This window comes from Protopterus annectens, chromosome 1.part1 (assembly GCF_019279795.1).
Source record: "Protopterus annectens isolate FY-2018-M chromosome 1.part1, PAN1.0, whole genome shotgun sequence".
Lineage (NCBI taxonomy): Eukaryota > Metazoa > Chordata > Ceratodontiformes > Protopteridae > Protopterus > Protopterus annectens.
Window position 1 is genome coordinate 360,326,310 of NC_056726.1, and position 21,483 is coordinate 360,347,792.

The window sequence follows — 21,483 nt, forward strand, 5'->3', positions numbered from 1 at the left end:
CTGCGGTAGCGTTGTCGCCTCACAGTAAGACATTGTCCTACTCGATTCTCAGCTAGAGCGTCTTCTGTGTGAAGACATGCCTGAATGGGCGTACCTTCGTTGAAGGATGTGTGTCAGGGCTGGCAACTTAGCATGTAAAAATCTACTGCCAATCATTAGCGGACCGGAGTTCCGTTGTGGCGACCCCTAACCGGGAAAAGCTGAAAGACACAAACAAACTGGACTGAAGCAATATAATATGTTGTGTTCAGGATAGCAGTTTAGTTAAGGTTTGTAAGTTCATTCAACCTTTTGCCTCAGAGAAGATGACAGACACTCGAGCCTGAATACAGAAGACAGGTCATATAAAGACTATGTTAGTTTACATTGTGCAGGGCAATCAGAATATGACGTGCAGTAACTTTGAACACTAATTGTTTATCAGCACTGTTAATGAAGACAGTATTCAGATACTGTAAACATTTAATAAATACATTCTGAAAAGTGCACAAGACTTGGCCGTAAAGGAGAGACTGGCACCTGTTCAGCATGAGCTTGGGTAATTAACAGATAAAGACTTTCGTTTCTCGGTCTCATTGTATACAGTGTTTCCAGCTAATTATGGTACAGTACAGCATTATCAATTCTTACACTCTATAACAGGCCTGATGAAGGCTGAGTACAGTGGTATGATGACCTCTATGGACCTGGATGCCGTGCCCTTGCTTATAAGTTGAACAACACAGAAGGATTTTCTTACTACTTTGGATACTTGTTGGTCAAAGTCTAGGTTATTATGCACATGATTTTCCAGATCCGTGACTATTGAATCAACTTTCAAGGGTGTTTTATTGATGACATAGTTACCCAAGGTGGCAGACTTCCCAAAAGGTACTATAATTCATTTCTTGCTATTTAGTTTTAAACCATGATTTTGGTGCCAAGAGTTTGTCTGTATTAGACCTTCCTGAAGGTTGTTCTTGTTTTGGGAGGATTCAGTGACTGCTCCCATTTTGCAATCATCTGTGAACTTGGTTAGCCATAGGCCTTTAACATTGGCTTTGACATCCAAGAAGTAGATGCTAAAGAGGAGTGATCCTAGCACAGAGCTCTGGGGGACTCCACTGGTGGCCAACCTCTTTGTGGAGGTGGCCTCACTGATTCTAACCTACTGAGTCCTATTGGTGATCCAGCTAGCTATTCAGCATGTTATAAAGGGATTTATACCTAGTTCTGTAAGTTTGTTGACAACACCTGAGTGGGTATTTTACCAAATGCCTTAACCAGATCTAGTTACAGTATGCACTGTTTCCCCATATCCATTGTCTTAGTGACCTTTTCAAAAAAGTCCAATAGATTCAGTAAACATGACCTTCCTTTTACAAGGCCAAACTGGGATGGATCCAGTGGCTTTAGGTCTCTTATGTCCTTGTTGATAATTTCCATGATAATTCTTTCCATGGCTTTGCAAACAAGACTTGTCAGACTAATGGGTCTATAGTTTTCACTACCTGTCGAAGGTCCTCCCTTATGAATGGGGATGACCATTGCTGTCCTCCATTCAATTAGCACAAAGTCTGTTTTAAGACTCTAGTTAAATAGTAACTCCAGGGGTCCTGATTTGTAATATTTTAGACTATTCAGGAGGTACCCTGGGATGTTATCTGGGTCCACTGAGGTGGTGTTCTTGGCTTTAGTGAGTACAGCCAGCACATTCTCCCTAGTTATAGATGGAGGGGGTATGTTGGAGGGTATTTTTGGGATGTTAGTTGGGGGTGAGACGTAGATAAAGTTGGAAATGAATTTGTCCATTAGCAGGTTCACTATATTGCCAGGCTCAGTGAATGTGGCACCATTAACCACCAGTTCAGCACATTGCTGTGTGCTGCCCTTGAGGTCTCTGACTTAGCTGTAGAAGGCCTTATGGTTATTTTTCACCTGGGAGGATATCTATTATCTATTATACCTGAGTGGGGAATAGTACCGAAGGCTTTGGCCAGGTCAAGGTAGGCAATGTGCACTGTCTTCCCCTCATCTATGGCCTTGGTGACTGTCTCAGAGATGTTGAGCATATTTAACAGGCATGACCTCCCCTTGACAAAACCAAACTGTGTGGGATCAAATGTCTGGAGGTTGCCAATGTCCTTGTTAGTGAGGTCCATGATAATCCACTCCATGGCCTTGCAGATCAGGCTAGTTAGGCTGATGAGTCTATAATTTCCTGGCTCAGTGGACACTCCACCTTTGTGCAAAGGGACGACAGTGGCTATCCTGCATTCGGCTGGGATGAAGCTGGTACTCAGGCTTTGGTTGAATGGGGTGCCTAATGGTGCTGCAAGTTCCTGCCTGAGTTCATGTAGGATGCAACCTGGGATGTTATCTGGTCCCATGGAGGCTGTATTTTTTTACTTTGAGAGGGCAGTGATGAAGTGCACCCTAGAGATAAGGGAAGGGGATGTCCTGTTTTACTGATGGGGGGAACTGAAGAGTGAAGTTTTCACTGAACCTGCCTGCCAGCAAGTTGCCAATATCTATGGCATTTGTATATGTGATGTCCTTGACCACCAGTTCTGAGCAGATCTGGGTGCTTCCCTTGAGACTGTGGACAGATGTGAAGAAGGCCTTATGATTGTCTTTAGTAGATGTGGCCAGTTTGGACTTGAAGTCTCTCCTTTGATAATCACATCGCCACAGTAGTCAGGAAATCCTTCTACATGGCACACCTCATCACAAAAGGTTTCTCATCCAGAAAAAAAGAGGTCATTGTTCCCCTCTACTCATCACTCATTAGACCCATTCTAGAGTACAGCGCCCCTTTTGGTATGTACCTCACAGGACATCTACAACAACTGGAAAGGCTGCAGAAATACCTCACAAAGAGGATTACTGGCCTCAAACAGATGCCCTATGCAGACCGTCTCAAAAAACTCCAGCTTTACTCCATCGCATATCGCCTACACAGAGGTGATCTCTGCCTAACATACAAAGATATGTCAAACCCAGAGCTGTTGGACATGTTCCACTTAAAGAAATCTCAATCCCTCTGAGCTACACACTCTAGGGACCTAAACCTTGTCATCACAATAAACAGAACATGCCGGAGGGATAGATTCCTGTCCCAGAGACTTCCCATACTCTGAAATAAACTACCTATCTATATCAAACAAAGCCCCTCATTAGCACTCTTCAAGAAAAATCTTGATGATTGGATGGGAAATAGGAAATTCATCCCGGGGATCACCTCTGTGGCTCTGCTCAACAGTGGCACAGAAAAATAATTTTCTTGGGTGGCAAAAGCCAGGGTACCTTTTTGGCTGTGCTTGTATAGGCCCCAGGGCCGATAGCCTAGTACCTACCTATGAACCTATAAGTTTGCTTTGGAGGATTTCACTGCTGCTCTTATTTGCTTGTTCAGGCTAAGGAAAGATTGCTTCCAATTAGGCATCTGCTCCTTCTTGGCCCTGGACAGCAATTTTTTCCTTTTATTATAGAGTTTATGCAGCATTCTGCCATATTTGTGAGCATGAAGACCAGTATCTGGAGCCTGTAATGGGCATATTCACTATTTGTTCAAGGATGTTTGTATTTACAAAGTGCGAATCTCAGTGCCTGTAGATTTGAGGCCATGTAGGATTCCCACTCTGTAGAGGGGTAATTAAAGTCTCCCATGAGTAATGTGTTAGGTTGGATGGTAAGTATCTCGTAGATCTAAATACATGTTGTGAGCTTTTTGGGACATGGAGAATGACTTATAGCTGGCTAGGATATAGTATGGGATATTGTCTATGGTAATCTGCATGTGGAGGAACATCAGCATGTCATCCAGTCTGGCAACCCTAGAGGTATGCTTGCTACTGATGTGCATTGAGACTACTTCACCTTTAACCCTTGTCTGTGCAGCTACTGGTCTAAAAGTGTGGAAGGCACTGAAACCTTGCACTGGTGGGGTACTCTCTGCCACTTTAAACAATGTCTCAGTAACCGCACAGATATCTATATCCTTGAATGTGAGAAACTTGAAAGGAGTATAGTTTGTTATTTAGGCTCCTGGCTTAGAGCAGTAACACCTTGAGGTTCTTTTGGGTTGATTTTGCTATAACAGTAGATTTGTCAATATGACAGTAGACTTGTCAATTTGGCATTGCCTAAAAATGCACTATGGAGGTGGACAAAGCCTTAGCTTAGAAGGGAGAGGTGCTGACCATCCTTGGCAAAGCAATGTGGTCTGCTGACTAACAAATACTGGATCCCTTTAGAATGGAATTAGAAAGACAACCAGTTATTGAAATCAGTCATGTATATCTCATATTGTGGCATCATCCTTGGTGATGGTAATATGCTGTTAAGTGCCAGGCTCATACTAGCCTGAGTTACATAGTCTGAAAGCTCCATCCACGGAAGTACGTCTCAGGTCATTTACACATACATGGACTATGACTGAATTATTAAATAATGAGAGGTAGCCTGCAATCTTTTGACCAAACCCAGTTCAGATTCATTAAGGGCAGGTCCACCCTTCTTAACCTGGTTGAATTCTTTGAAAATGTTGCTGAACAATGGATAAGGGGAAAAACAGTGCAAAACATATCGAGACCTTGCAGAGGTGCTCAGCCATCCCACCCTATGCTCATGTATCATGGATAAACTCTTCCAGCAAAATATCAATCCTTATGTAGATCACTGCAATACAAATTGGCTCACAAACAAAACCCAGGAAGTTAGGCTGTGTGGTTGTACCTCCATCAAACGACCTTTCACTAGCACTATACCCCAGGTTTAGTTCTTGGCCCATTCCTCTTTAGCATTTAATTTTGGGAGGTCAAAGCTAATGTTAGGGAATTGTGAATGACCAAGTTTGCAGATGACTGCAAACTGAGTGCCATTTTAAACTCATGGGAAGACACCAAGAACCTCCAAGATGACCTGTCCCAGACAAAAAGCTGATATCAAACCACTGATTAAATCTAAACACCATTAAGTGTATGGTTGTATCCTTTGGCAAGCATGACTCCCCTTGTAACTACCACATTAAAGCACACCCCTGAAAAGTGATGCTATAGTTGGCAATCTGGGAACCTATATTGCCAATGAACTATCCTCTGATCACCGTGTATAATTGTATCAATTGTTATAAGGAAATCCTTTTTCATTGCACTGCTTTTATCTAAAGGCATTGTGTCCAGATCTAGGGATGTAATTGTTTCACTGCACACACCATTTATTAGGCTGATCATAGAGTATAATGTCCTTTTCAATATGTACCCATCCAAACACGTGTCATAACTGTAATAACCACAACACTTTTTTCATAAAAAAAAAAAAAAAAAAAAAAAAACACGGGCCTAAATGGTAAAAACTATTTATTCAATCTCAAGGTCTTCTCCCTCTTCTCAGTGCCATATAACCTACTGAAAGGCGATCTCTGCCTTGAATATAGAGCTTCAACAGGCTGTATTCTGTTAGATGTATTACTTATTTGCAAGTCCAAGAGTATTGATCTCAACCTCTTTTGCAAAATATGTTTGATAGATAGGTTTGTATCACAGACAATACCACTTTTATGGAACCATCTTCCATTTCACATAAAGCAAAGTACTTTGTTACTCCATTCAGATGTAATTTGGACAAATGAATGATAACTGTCAATTCACTCCTGGTTTACCATCCCTGTCCCTTCATGGATAGGGGAACCATGTAGATGTCCCAACATTGTTATTCATATTTAAACTATAAAGGATGAAAACTACCATAAGAATGTAAGGTTAGGCTTCTTAAGATCCACACAAATCAATAGCCTAATAAGAACCTATGAACTCAAGATACACATTTCATGGAGTCATTCTTCCACTTTAAAGATTATTTAACATAACAGCAAGAAAGACAATACAACTCTCACTCCCCAAATACATAGAATGAATAGCATGAAGCAGAGGCTATGGGACCACATAATATTCTAGCGCATCCTACAAGGTATTCCAAAATACTGTATCATAGGCTTCTTCCTGGGACACAAAAATGTAGACTGCACTGGCAAACTCCCACAACCTCTTTAATAAAATGTAAAAAAAAAAAAAAAAGAGTTGATTCACCATTTCACAGCCAGGATGGAATCCACTCTTGTCCGTTTGAATACCAGGCTCATCTATTGGATGACTTCTTCTTTGCAACATTTTGTCATGTGCTTTCCCAGGGAGGCTGAAAAGTATGATTCCTAAATAAATGAAACACCCTGTCTTACCTACCTTTTCAAATGGGGAACACTACCTCAGTTTACCACTCCAGAGGTACTGTCTCATCTTCCAGATAACACTGAAAAGACCCATTATTTATAACACCCTCACAATATCCAGTACGTGTGACATTTACAGATGGATCTCATTCACTTCCAGTGCTACCAGTTGCTCTTAACACTGCCTCCTAAAGGACAGCCATATCTACTGGGTTCAGGGATTCCCTTTCAAGTCAACATTATTCAATCCTTACTGAAAATAGCCTGGGCAACATATCCCTCCACCTTGTGTCACCAGATCATTTGCCAGAGCCTCTTTGAGACCATGTAAAGATCATTCTCTATGGCCTCATCAAACACCTTTCATATATGAGTCTTCACTTTGGCAATTGCCATAGCTGTTTGGCTTCCTGGACTCTCAGCACCTAATTATCATGTCTGCAGACTCCACAGCTAGCACTGCTTGAAAGACCTCTTTCTTTAACTTGAGTGCATCTTCCACAACATTCCTACTAACAGATCCTGAGGTTACTGCCATTTTTTATTTAGTTTTTGTTTGCAAAATCTGTAAATAGACTGGTCCAAAGACCCTTTTCAGCCACATACTAGGTGACAATGGCACATGCAATATAGTACAGAATGTGAACAACTTAGAAACAATCATAGTACATGATATTAATAAATCAATGACAATCGCAGTGGGTACGAGACAAGGAAACTAATCAGTAACAATTATGTTGATTAGTGTGTGGCAGTTGAGTTGTGGTATTGTATGAGGAAGTCGGGAGTGGCAGAGAAATATGTAAGAGTGGTACAGGATATGTACAAGGGTATGTGACAGCAGTGAGGTCTGCAGTGGGAGTGACAGATGTGTTTAAGGTGGAGGTGGGATTACATCAAGGATCAGCTCTGAGCCCTTTCTTATTTGCACTGGTGATGGACAGGTTATCAGACGAGATCAGGCAGGAGTCCCCGTGGACTATGATGTTTGCAGATGACATTCTGATATGTAGTGAGAGTAGGGAACATGTTGAGGAGACCCTGGAGAGGTGGAGATATGCTCTAGAGAGGAGAGAAATGAAGGTCAGTCGGACTAAATGGAATATATGTGTGTGAATGAGAGGGAGGGTAGAGGAATGATGAGGATGCAGGGAGTAGAGTTGGCGAAGGTGGATGAGTTTAAATATTTGGGATCAACAGTTCAGAGTAATGGTGAGTGTGGAAGAGAGGTGAAGAAGAGAGTACAGGCAGGGTGGAGTGGGTGGAGAAGAGTGTCAGGAGTGATTTGTGACAGATGAGTACCAGTAAGAGTGAAAGGGAAGGTCTACAAAAGGGTAGTGAGACCAGCTATGTTATATGGGTTGGAGACAGTGGCACTGACAAAAAGGCAGGAGTCCGAGCTGGATGTGGCAGAGTTAAAGATGTTAAGATTTGCACTAGGTGTGATGAGGGTAGACAGGATTAGGAATAAGTATACCAGTTTAGATGGTTTGGAGACAAAGTCAGAGAGGCGAGATTATGTTGGTTTGGACATGTACTTAGGAGAGATGCAGAGTATATTGGGAAAAGGATGCTAAGGATGGAGCTGCCAGGTAAGAGGAAAAGAGGAAGGCCTAAGATAAGGTTTATGGACGTGGTGAGGGAGGACATGCAGGTGGTTGGTGTGACAGAGCAATATGCAGAGGACAGGAAGAAATGGAAACAGGTTATCCGTTGCGGCGACCCCTAACCAGGAAAAGCTGAAAGAAGAAGAAGAAGAGTGTGTGGCAGTTATAATGAGGTAATACTAAATGGTCATCATAAAGTCAAAACATAAAGTCATGTCAAAGTCATGTAAAGTGTAACAAGCCCCAATATAATGCAGTCATGCCTTCATGCCACTTCCCAAACTGCTGAGGTCAAACAGTATATATTCATATTCTCTCTACCTGATTTCCTCTGGTATACAGTAGAGCTACTGAGGTACAACACTGTCTATTCAGATTCTGTGTCTCTGACTTCCTCTGGTATACGGTTAACACTCTTCTGGAAGTGAGAGTTGTACATATCCTACATGGAAATATCAGGTAGGCACTGTCCACATATCTTCACAACTTTTTTAGGTTTCTTGCATCTGCCTAGTCAGTGCCCCTGATGTTTGACATAAATAACCACCTACATGTTATCTTATGACAACTCAGCACCTCCCTTGACTCAAGTGTCCAGAATATATGGCTTCAGGTCTGATGGCATGACTACAAACTTGATTATTAACCTTTGGCCCAAGGTGATATAGTAACAAGTGCTCATGTGACCTACCTTGAGTTCAAACATAGTGTTCTTTATGGACAATCAATGATTAGCACAGAGGGCCAGAAGCAGTCTGCCTTCTGGGGTCAGATCAGACAGTCAGTGTGTTTTATAATCATAACCCACTTACATCTCAGTCATTCCTCACACCAGCACTAACATATCCCAGTACCGCTTCAGAGTCATAGGTGGTACCTTATTAAGCATCATTACCCTAGTCTCCAAGGGTACCCTGAGCAGGTGTTAGGTCCTTATGCATACGAATCAGGCAGGTAGTATCAGCCAGCTTTTTTGTTCCTGTTAGGTAGATATATTTGCAAGCAATGTTTCTATAGTTGCAGTTCTCTTTTTTGAAGTTATTCCAGTAGCTGTAAAGTATGATATCATAGAGCTCTACTTTGTTATCAGGCAATAGGGAGAAGCTACTAAAAAACATACTGACTGGTAATTCATGTTGGTGAAATTGTTTTGACTTATACATTTCTGCACTATCTGAACACCAGACCCTAAATGATTGCAATGAGAATTCTGACTTAAGTCCATCATAACAGCAAAAATGAGTTTGCAAGGAGAAAATAATGAGTACTACAGAGACAGACAGACATGCGGACACATTTACGGCAGATGATGACAGTCCTCAGTGACAAGAGTGCGTGTGTCTGTACTGGCTTGACAATACTGTGGAATGCACTGTCAGATGTTATTGGCCTTAATTGCCTTATGCGAGTGCACATCAGGTGTAAGATGGGCCATGGGTAGGACAAAGCACAAAATACTTAACAACTGTAATGCTGCATTTGGATGCCTAAATCTACTGTCTGATTACTAGACATACACTGGATCAGGTTGAAAGTATCTAGTAACTCCCAACCTCCAATAATGAGGAGTGGCACCAATGGCCACTGATGGTCAACATACAGGAACCAAAAAAAATAAATAAATAAAAAAAGAGAGACAAGCAGATTAGTCATGAGGGAGCTGCATTCAAAGTCTGTCAAAACTCAGTCAGCTAATCTATTGGTTGTGGGAATACATGGGAGGTAAGATTTTTGTTTGTGTCTTTCGGCTTTTTCCCGGTTAGGGGTCGCCACAATGGAACTCCGGTCCGTTAATGATTGGTAGTGGATTTGTACGTACCGGGTTACCAGCCCTGACGCACAACCTTCAACGAAGGCATGCCCCATTCACGTATGCCTCCACACAGAAGACGCTCTAGCTGAGAATCGAACGGGACAACGTCTTGCTATGAGGCGACAACATTACCGCAGCTGGAGGTAAGATAAGCATTACAAATGGTAACTGTCCAGCAGCAGCAGTATGTGAGTGATCAGTAGATAAAGTAGTGAGCAATGGATAAAGCTGTATTACAAACATTTGATAGATGTACACTGTTACATATAAACAAAAAGGTGAACATGTTACAGGGAAAGGTAAGTTATCAGTAAACATTGCACTTTCAGTGCACAGCAGAATAAGGTGTTTAATTACATTAATAATACTTATATACTTGTCAAAGCACTAGTTAAGTGCAGTAAACCATTTAACAGAACCTTAACACATATAGCTTCTCTCCTGATTACAATGTCGTGTATTCATAACTCACCTTCCGCACACATGCAGTCATCAAAACATTTATTGTTAAGGCCACGGTTGTGTGGTTTGCAGATATGGTGCCTCAGGTCACAGCAGGAACCTGAAATTGCACAGAAAGTGTTGTCAGAATTCAGTAGAAGAGAGCCTTGCATGTCTCTATCCCCAACTCCAAAAACATGTAAATGCTTTCCTCACTCCTATAAGTGTACAACAAAGAACACAAAATGAGTCTACAATGAATGGTCTACCCAGTGTTACTGTTTGTCAGTATGCAGGAATTTACTCTTTTGTTCCACTTATGTACCCTCCACTAAAACCTTTATTGTTTGCCATTCTATAAAAGTTTGGCAGTGAGCGATGCAGTCTTATGGCTTGCTCTACTGTATCTTCTGTTCTGTGTTCTGAACCTACTGCTTTCTGTCTGACAGTCACTCTGCCTTCTCCATCTCTTACCACTTCTTTTCTGGTTGATACCCTTCCTTATCCTGTAGTGGAACTTATCTGATCATATCATGTTTTCTATACTTTTCTTCTTCTTCTAGGTTATATATTTTTTATCAAACTACCAGCTTTCTTTTTAATTTACCTCACTCAGGACCATGGCCATTTGTTTTACTTTCTGTATCAATTCCCTATCCTTCCTCCAGTGAACCTTATAACCTTTATCAGATATGGCTTTCAGAAATGCAAAGGTTACACCTTCGCCCTTGTTTCCCTAGAATTAGGGCATCATCAAGATGTATACCAAGATTTATAATACAATTGTAGTGCATAGAGCACCATTATTATGTTCGAATATCAGTTAAATAACATTCTGGTTCATTCAGCGCTACTATAGTGCGAGACACAACCTTAACAACACCTAGAAGGGTGGTTAACAATTGTTAAGCACCCCTATGCCCTTAACATCTCATATGGTGCTATAGTAGTGCTGAATCAGTGTTATTAATCTGATATCTGAATGGAAATAAGAGCAGTAGAACAAGAAACAGATTCATTTCAACTTTGTTTTTGCCTGCTGTTTTCATTACACTCACTAAAACATATATGGGAACCAGCTGCTTCCTTTACACAGGGAATACGTAAAGATGTACGGTGGTTCCCAGCTGAATAACCACCATCTTTCAAAGCCAGTACAACACTTCCCATTTTTTTAAATTTAATGTTTCTGTAGCTAGTAGGATATGGAGCAGACAAACCTCCAAATACTACAAAGAATTATGATGAGATTTCAGATAGTAACTTAAAACTATGTGTTCTTGACATGGATACCAACATTCACCTCTCAAGGTGTATTTCTTGACACCTATATTTTCAACAAATAATAACCAAGTTACAATCGGTGACCCAGTCATAATCCTCTATATTGTTTATAATCATCTTATTTATTTATTTATTTATTTCAGTTTGATGACCGGGGAAGTCCAGTGGGCCAAGAAGAGCCCATTTCCAGTGGAGGCCCAGGGAGAAAAGCTCAGTAACAAATTAAAAAACATATAAGTTACAGATACATACAAAGCCGAGTGAACAATTACGGCATGCTGAGAATGCTCATCTCCAGGAACAAATTACAAAATATGCAGCTCTAGTAACAAATTACAAAACAAACAAGTTACAGATATATTATGGCATGCTGAGAATACTCAGCTCCAGTAACAAACTGCAAAACATACAAGCCATATATATATATATATATATATATATATATATATATATATATATATATATATATATATATATATATACAAAGCTGTGTGAACAATTACAGCATGCTGAGAATACCGTGTGATAGATAAAAGGAGTAAATAGAGCAGTGGTGGACAATTTATGTATGTACATAGTTAAACTATAGGTTTTGAAGTGACAAATTCAGAGGATTTAACAAGGTTAGCCAAGGTGCAACAGGAGATAGTTCAGTGTATGTAACAGAATGTGGTAGTAGGCAGAGAGGTGGTGTGAGAAAATGGCAGGGAGGTGGTTGGAGTAGGAGTACTCATGAGGTTTATGTAGGAGCGTTGCATGGGCATGCCCATTTTAATGCAAGATGTGAGAATAGGAGGGATTTGAAAGTGGTGTCATTGGGAGTATTGCGCAGGGAGGGAGGGAGTGAGTTCCAAAGTTTAGATAAGGAGCAGGATAGCAGGAGGTTGCCAGGTGGTCGCAAGGGTTTGTAGATTTGCAGGAGATTTGTTTTTCAGATCTTAGCAGTTGGGAATATAGGGGGTTAGGGTGGTAGCTAGAGAGGGGCAGGTGGAAGGTTTGAATATGAGCTTGTGGGCAGTGGTCAGTTTGAGAAGGTTTAGGTAATTGGGTAGTTCGAGCCATTGCAGAGCATGGAGACAGTTGCAATGGTGAGATGAGTGTTTTGAGTTGGCAGCAAATTTGCTAATTTTATTGTAGCAGGAGGCAAGGGTTTTTCTGGTGTAGGAGGTGAGGTAGCGGTTGTGTCTGTACAGGAGTCCTAGTTTTTGGTGGTTTTTTTTTTTTTTTTTTTTATGGTGGTATGAATGTGAATGTCAAATTTTAGATGTTCATCAATGATGACACCTAGCAGTTTAGTGTTAGATACAATTTCAATAGTGATGTTGTTCTAGCTGAGTATGGAGAATGAGTTTTTGTCGATGGGGGTGTTTCTTGAAGGGGAAAAAATCATTAGTTTGGTTTTACTTACATTTAAGGGCAGGTGGTTGTTTTTCATCCAGGTCTCTGTTGTTGAGAAAGCAAGCTAAGTTTTCTGGAGGAGGTTGGAGGGGGAGTATGCTGAGCAGACAGTAGCTGAATCATATGCATATTGGATTAGAGATGAGTCTGGGAGGGTGTGGTGATAGTTATTGATAAAAATATTGAAGAGTAATGGGCCTAGAACAGAACTTTGGGGCACATTAGTGGGGTGGGTATGAAGGGAGAGGTTGAGGTTTTCCATTGTACTGCTTGTTGTCGTTCTGAGAGGTAGCTAGAGAACCAGGCTAAGGTGGAGGGAGAGAGGTTGAGAAGGGAGAGCTGGGAAAGGAGTAAGGGGTGAGAGATGGTATCAAAAGATTTGGACAGGTTGCAGAACAGGGTAGAGACGAGTTTGCCAGAGTTGTGTACTTGGTTAATAGTCTCCAGAAAAGACATGAGAGCAGTCATGGTACTGTGGCTAGTGCAGAAGCCGTGTTGAGTGGGGAGAGAAGATTGTTGTGAGTTAGGTATGACATTAGTTGTGAATGTATGCATTTTTCCAGGATTTTGGAAAGTGGGGAAAAGACTGCAGTGAGTCTGAAATCGATGGTGTCAGTGTTTTTGCCACCTTTATGGAGAAGGATGATGAAAGCCTGTTGCCAGATGGAAGGGACATAGGCTTCTTGAACAGACCGATTTATAAGGGTGGAGATGGAGAAGGCAATGCTGTAAGCAGCTATTTTGAAGAAGGCTCATGGAAGGTTGTCAGGTGCATTGCAGCAGGGTTTTAATTGGAGGAGTAGTTTTTTTATTGTGCATGTGGGGATAGATTTTAAGCTGAAAGTGATGAGAGGAGGACTGTGGTCAGACTGATGAGGTGGGCTGGTGAGTTAGGGTTGGGGGGTGGTGTAGGGAAGGAGGTGGATAGTTTAGCTATACAATTTACAAAGAAGGAGTTGAACAGTTTGGCAGTTTCGAGGTCTGTGAGGTTGGGGCTGGGACAGGGATTTTTTTAGTACCAGAGTGTGGGACAGAGGAGATAAGTGTCCCAGAATTTTTTTGGGTTGGTTGGGTGTTCATATTGAAGTTTGATGTAGTATGCTTTTCGGTCTCTAATTATTAGTTTTTTCATGGAGTTCCGTAGTTATTTGAGTTCAAGTAGGGTGTTAGGTTTTTTGTTTTTTTGGTATTGCTTCCATGTTTTGTCTATTTGGAGCATGGTTAGCTTAGTTTCTGTTGATAACCAGGGTGTGGTTTTATTTTTGATTCAATTGGTTCTTAGTGGAGTGTGGTTGTTTATCTGTCTTGATCTGTCTCAAATCTTGTTTGTATTAAATAAAAAAAATGAATGTTGAGAACAGTGGAGCTAGTAATTTTGATTTCAAAATTAATAATCACCACTGAAACTATATTAAAATGTAGTATTATTGTACTAAAATTTCTGTTAAACTTAGAAAATAAATAATTTCTTTAATAGTAAGCATCAGTGTGCAGAATGCCAGAACGACCACTGCATGAAAGAGATGTATGCTTAATATACAATGAGTTTTGCTTTAATGCAAAGGTTGTGCATAAGGTAGGGCTGTATTCAGGAGTGCATTTCTGTTGCAATGTTTAATAAGCTTCATGGATTTAGTTCCTTTGACAAAATTATTTGCCTTTATATTGCAGTGGCTACTGTGGACTGGCAATAAGTGCAAAGGCAAGATGTCCAGTTATTTTGCTAATGACTAGAATTAAGGAAGCAACCATAGAATCTAGAAGCATCAGCCTAGGAAGAAAAGTAAAATGGTCAAGAATGTCCAGATGCCAGCTCTTTTTTTTCATGGAGAGTCTAGGGGAAGTACTGAATCAACACTTTCTTGAACAGATTAAGGGATTTGGTCAATGGCTACACACACACACACACACACACACACACACACACACACACACACACACACACACACACACACACACACACAGGCTCGTGCGTGCTCGCACACACACAGACACACACACAGACACACACACACACACACACACATACACACACACACACACTTGAGCGTGCACACACATGCACACGCACACACACACACACACACACACACACACACACACGACACACACACGCTCGTGCGTGCTCGCACACACACACAGACACACACACACACACACACACTGGCATGCGCACACACACACACACACACACACACACACACACACACAAGACACACACGCTCGTGCGTGCGCGCACACAGACACACACACACACACACTCTTACACACGCACACACACACACACACACACACACACACACACACACACACACACACACACACACACACACACACACATGCATGATCCCTCCCTGATGACTCTTCTTATTTTTTTCCCTGCACCCCTTAAATCATGGCTGATTATAGTCAATCAACAATGCCATACATTAGAGTTTCATTCTTTTTATAGTTCAGATAATGCAACATGATGTTAGATTTTTTTTATTCTATTAACTTGTAAAGTGAGTCAGAGTACTATTTAAAAAGAATCTTTGGTGTTTTCTAGTATTCCTCCTGGCTTTGTCTGGAAGTCTGAAGCATGGCCACTGACAGGTATGGCAGCCTCACACTTGCAAATCTATAAAAAAATTAAACTCTATACTCTTAGCACAGAAAATAACTCATTAATAAATCATAGCTTTTTTTCTTTGTGCTAACTGCTGACTTACAGTGACAGGTGTTGCATAATGAAGTACTTTCTGAACAGGTGTCTTATTGTTCAGAAAATACATCACGGTGCCATAACTGTTCATCTGCTATGTTCTCCACTGAAGGAAAGGACTAAACATTTGATTTGGTAGTGAGTTGCTTTCTGTGCCAAGGGTACAGGGTTTGAAACTTTGCTCTGTTGTTTTTTTTTAGTGAATACAGGTAATATTAAAGAGAGTTCCTGGTATCTAGTGCCCCTCCAGTACTACAGGATTTGCTTATTAGTCTAAGGGAGTTTAGAGGTATGGCATCCCCCTACACATGCTCACTTTATATCACCCTTTCTCACCAGACTGCACCACAGATGCATTCATCCATTCACCCATACACACCTAAACACCTATTCTAACTATCCCCTAACTTACTCCCCTACTGTAACCACCCAGGTAGGCACACAGCCTCACTCAAACACATGCACGCGCGCACACGCACACACACACACACACACACACACACACACACACACACACACACACACACACACACACACACACACACACACACAAACCTGAGACCTGTCATCCCTCTACATACACTCACACATGCAATCATACTCATACACACATACCCATACACTCCCACCACTACCCCTATACTAAACTCCCCAGCATTTACCTCTAATATGATGCCACCCACTGGAAGAAATGTGCGAATATGAATGTTTGCATGAGTTAATTAATTCAGCTGGCTGGTGCTAACTTATGTAGCTCAGAGATTGCTGCATAAATGGATTACCTCAGGCATTTCTAGGGGAGACCACATGGCTAATTAACATATGCTGCTCCACCGAAATTTCTCATTAGTGTAGCTTTGCCAAGGAGACAACCCACTTATGTGATTCAACAGATCATGTAGAATCACCATGGAAGGCCTGTCTCTGAATCAGAATGGGCTAATATCAACAGGAAAACACAACTGGTGGTAGCCCTTTCTGAATCCCTTGAAATGTTTTGTGCCCATTGAGAACAGGGATTGGCTGTAGATCCCCATGACCCTAAATTTAGGAAGCTGGTGATCACAGAATAAATGAATGAGTTATTGAATGAAAAATAATATAACATTAATTCAGACTGTTGTCAAGTGCTAGTAAGAGATCTGCATATTAAAGTTAAAATATGTATCTTGCAACTAAGTGCATATAATGCCTTTGATGTTATCAGCATATGCGAAGTGTATGCATCCGGGTCTACTTTGTTTTATTGAAAGCTCATTTCACTGAATTTCAATTCATCCTGACAAAATCGCTGAAAGCTCAAATTACTGAAAACTCATTTCACCGAATCACATTTCACTTAAGTGAAGTACTGGCACTGTGTAGAGTACTGTAAGGAAAGTAAAAAGTATATGCCCTTTTCCCCACTGTAGTGCGACCCTGGAGTTAGTATATATAGTTAGAGGGGTGTGGGGGCCCAGCCCCCACATTAGTTTGGGTATATATTGTCTTCTAGAAAGAGTTAGCCATTGGTGTTGTAAATATGCATGTCTATGGTTTAAAATGTATTGTTTTGAAGCTTTTGGTGAAATATAATATAAAACCAAACTAGATGGGAGGCTATGCCCCCCCACACCCCCAATGTGGGGGGCTGTGCCCCCTAGGCCCCCCAACTATATATACTAACTCCAGGATTGCACTACAGTGAGTAAAAGGGCATATACCTTTTACTTGCCTTACAGTACTCTACACAGTGCCGTACTTCACTTCAGTGAAATGAGATTCGGTGAAATGAGTTTTCAGTAATTTGAGTTTTCAGCTATTCGGTCAGGGTGAATTCAAATTCAGTGAAATGAGCTTTCAATGAAATAAAGTAGACCTATGTATCCATAATGTTTTTCTTCTTAGGAGTACAAAATTAGTTTGATCAGTTCCTGAAACTGGCAAGAAAGTGGAGACAATTTTGCCAGTGAAGAATTCCACGCTGGAATCTATGAAAGAGACCTAGCTTGCTATTTTTAAGATTGTCTTTATTTTTCATAAACTGGCTATTCAATTGGTTATTACTATAATTCATTCCTTTTTATGATTTAAAAATATAACAGCTATGGATGTCACTGACATCCCCATCCCTAATAGGCTCTATCTCTCCTATGGATGAAAATAGCCAATTTAAAAACAGATGTAAGACATCCAATGCATCTAGGTGAACAGGAACTACTGATTATAGATGCTTTCTAAAATGGATGACAGATTAGAGCATCCCAAGAGAGTGAAACCTCTTGAAGGTATCCCCATTTTTGACAACTGCTTATTCTGACCCAGATAATGAGTTGTAACCTACCTACCTTAAAACAACTTCTTTTAAGGCATCCATGTTGGAAGAACTACAGATAGCATAGCATTTCAATTCAATATACATTTCATCAACTCCATAACAATGATACCAACACACCCTTAACAATCCCAAACAGCCCCGGATCTAACCAAAACTCATTCCCTATCAAGCCCATACAAACTAGTACCATAAAAAAACCCTGCATAAATTAAGACTCTCATCTCTTACAGCTGACCTGCTCCTCAATGAATTTCTCAAACTGGCTGCAGATATCATCTTTTAACCTATCTCAATCCTAATCAAACTCTCTATTTCTGAACAGTATGTACCTAAGCTCTGGAAAGTATATCATATTATCCCATTACACAAAGGCAGCCCTTCTACAGACTTCTCAAACTGCAGACCTATTGCTATTCTCCCTCCTCTAGCCAAAATTCTGGAAAAATGCATTCATAAACAACTCATTGACTATTTACTTAATAATAACCTCATATCCAATTCTCAACATGGTTTCAGACCAAAGCACAGCACCACTACCACACTAATTAGTTTTACTAATACTGTAAACCTTCTCAAAAATGAGGGCCAACTCCTCTTGTCCATTTTCCTTGACATGCTGAAAGCTTTTGACACAGTATCCCATCAAAAACTACTTAACAAACTTTCATGATATAACATGACCCAACCTTCATTATCTTGGTTTCACAGCTATCTGACAAATAGCAGTTAGTCAAGTGGGATAACAATCTCTCCCCTCTCCTACCCGTCTCTGTCAGTGTACCCCAAAGCTGTATCCTTGGACCTCTGCTTTTCATCATATTTACTAATAATGTCAGCACCACCATTCAACTAGCATCCATTGTACAATATGCTTCTGATTTCTCCCTCGACTGCTCAGCCCCAGTCCTTTTTGAACTCCAAGGAAAAACCCAAAAATTTCTCCAAGACATAGAAAACTATCTCACCAACTAATACTCAACCCAAATAAAACTAAACTAATGGTTTTCTCCAACATCAAACCAAAAAACAACCTCCCCCATAATCTACTCTACGAACAAAATTAAGATTGAACCTGTGGCACAAACTAAATTTCTACGTGTCACAACTGACAACTCTTAATTTTGATAAACACAGCACTAACCATCAAAAAGGTTCATGTTAAACTTGGCTCAGTTTACAGAGACAAACCGTACCTTACTAACAGCCCCATCCTCTCCAAGGCCAGAACATACCTATTATCTATCCTCCTATACTCTATTCATATTGTTACCAACCTTCGTAAATCAGACATAAATAAACTAGAGGCCTGCTACAATAAAATTGCCAAATTTGCTATAAATCAACAACACAGATTACACCACTTTACTGCACTACACTACAAGAACTCAACTGGATCGAACTACCTAACCTATTAACCCTGAAGAAACTAATTGTTGCCCAGTCCATCATCTACCAACCAGAAAACTGTCCTGTTCTCAAAGACCTAGTTAAGGCAAACACCAACTGCACAACTTTAAGGTTCTCCAATAAACTTCTAAAAATCACAAAATCCAACAACACCTTTGGTAATTCTCTGTTTTCTAACAAAGTATCTAATACCTGGAACTCAATCCCCCAACATATTCTAAACACCATAAATGCTCACAAATTCAGGCTACTCCTAAAGGAACACCTTACCAATCACTGGCTATGTTTCTGCACATTTCCTGGCTAACTGTATCACCATCTCCTTCCCTACCTACACTAACCTCCCATGTCCATCTATAGTTCCCCTACCCAGCTTCTACAGCCATGATGCTTTCATACTACATATGTTATTACTGATATTGTGACAACATATTTAATTTGTAAAAATGTAAATACCAAATGTATTTGCGTCTTTCTCTCACTACTATATTTGCTTCCTTCTCCCACTACTTTTAACTATGTGAATCTTGTCTTTCTTCAACCTGTACATTCTTACTTTATATAAAAGCAATGTAGTTCCCTTACATATTTCTTATAGCTATGATACCACCATACAACTCATGTTGGGACTACATTCTGACTTTATAAAAATGTACATTTATATGTTTATACTTTTTTGCTGTATTATTTTTGATTCTTATCATGTCTGTTAACATGTCATGCAACAATATGTATATTCTCATTCATGTTACTCTTCTATATTCAATTACTGTACTATGGAGCTTTTCTCCCCAAGCCTCAGCTGAAAATAGGCTTCTGGCCCAGTCAGACACTACCCAGTAATGAAATGTAAAATAAAAACAAATTACAAAAAAATAAAAAAACTAGGGTTACCAGATTTCAGATTGTATTATGGCATAATATGTGCCAGCAGAGTCATGTTAATTGCAGATCATAATCCAAGTGAATTAACTCACTCTCCCCAATGGGTTGATCTCTGGCATGCACATGTGAAAATGTACAATATAAACCCCAAATCACTACTCTTCATAAACAAATCTGTATTAAAAGACATTAAACTACATAACCTAATTAAATACAAAATTAACACATTTCAAAAGCTTTTTTCTTCACTAGGTCTGTCAAACGCACTCATTCTCATGCAGTCCATTCACTTAAACCCAAACTTAAAACTGGGTAATAAAATGATAAACCTGGACCGATTCTCTCAAATTAAAATATTAACTGTATGGGATGATTTCTTTCAACTCAAGGATAACTCCCTTAATGATATCAAAGTAAAATTTAAACTTAGTAACAAATATACAATAATTTTGAAACAAATCAGAGATAATCTCTACTTTGGGGAGCTTCCCAAATAAGATACAGGAAGAAATAAAATTGCTACATCACTCCTGAAATGTCTAAAAATTAAAAAGATGTCTAAACTCTACCACTAAATACCAATCTTCTATTATATTTGCACAATATTGGAGAAACAAAAACCCCAAACTGACTGATGTCCATCTCTACCAAGTGATCAACAATACAAACAGATGTGCCCCTTTTAAGAAACTATTATATACCCAATTAATGTTTAATAATAATGCATACTATACCCCAGAACATTTAAACAGTTTCTTCCCTAACACTTCACCTTTCTGTCCCTTTTGCCCCACAGTGACAGCCGACCTCTTACACATCTTATGGTATTGTAAATATGCACAAAATCTATGGAACTCCCTAAGGATTAAACTTACAAAAATGGGATACGGCAAATACACTCTCTGCTGGGAATTTGCTATACTACATGTAAGCCATACTGACTGACATACCCACTACTGAACTGAGGATGATTCAGATTGCTCTTTTTATGTTAATTAAGCTCTAGATTACACAGAACTTGTTAGATTGCTCTAAATTAGAATGGGGGTAACTTTAAGAACATGGCATCCAAGTATATTTTTTATCTCATAAACTAACTACTAACAATGTTAACAAATGCCTGAAATACCTTAGCTTCTGGCGTATTACTCTAGTTTGTTTCCTAAAATAACATAGAATTTTTTTTTGTAAGTATTGTCCTAGATAAGTAATATCAACAATTCCTCCTCAAAGAGATTCAATCCCTTGTGTTCTCTGATGGTTACCTATATGTGTGTCAAAGATACAAAAATAAGAAATGCTAAACTTTAATAAATGTAATTAAAATCTTAATGTAATGATGTAGCACTATTTGTAAATAGTCGTTTATATGTGGTGTTTATTCTTTATTCTATTCCATATTGTAGTTAACTACTGAAT

At 39.9% G+C, this 21,483-nt stretch overlaps 1 protein-coding gene across 2 annotated transcripts in view; it reads right to left on the reverse strand.

Annotated features, from left to right (window-relative positions):
• DRAXIN (dorsal inhibitory axon guidance protein) overlaps window positions 1-21,483 on the reverse strand; it is a 902,970-nt gene that overhangs the window by 55,468 nt on the left and 826,019 nt on the right. For both annotated transcript variants that reach the window (XM_044075268.1, XM_044075275.1), the window contains exon 6: window positions 10,101-10,190. In XM_044075268.1, coding sequence (XP_043931203.1) covers window positions 10,101-10,190 — 90 coding nt within the window. The remainder of the gene's footprint in view (window positions 1-10,100; window positions 10,191-21,483) is intronic.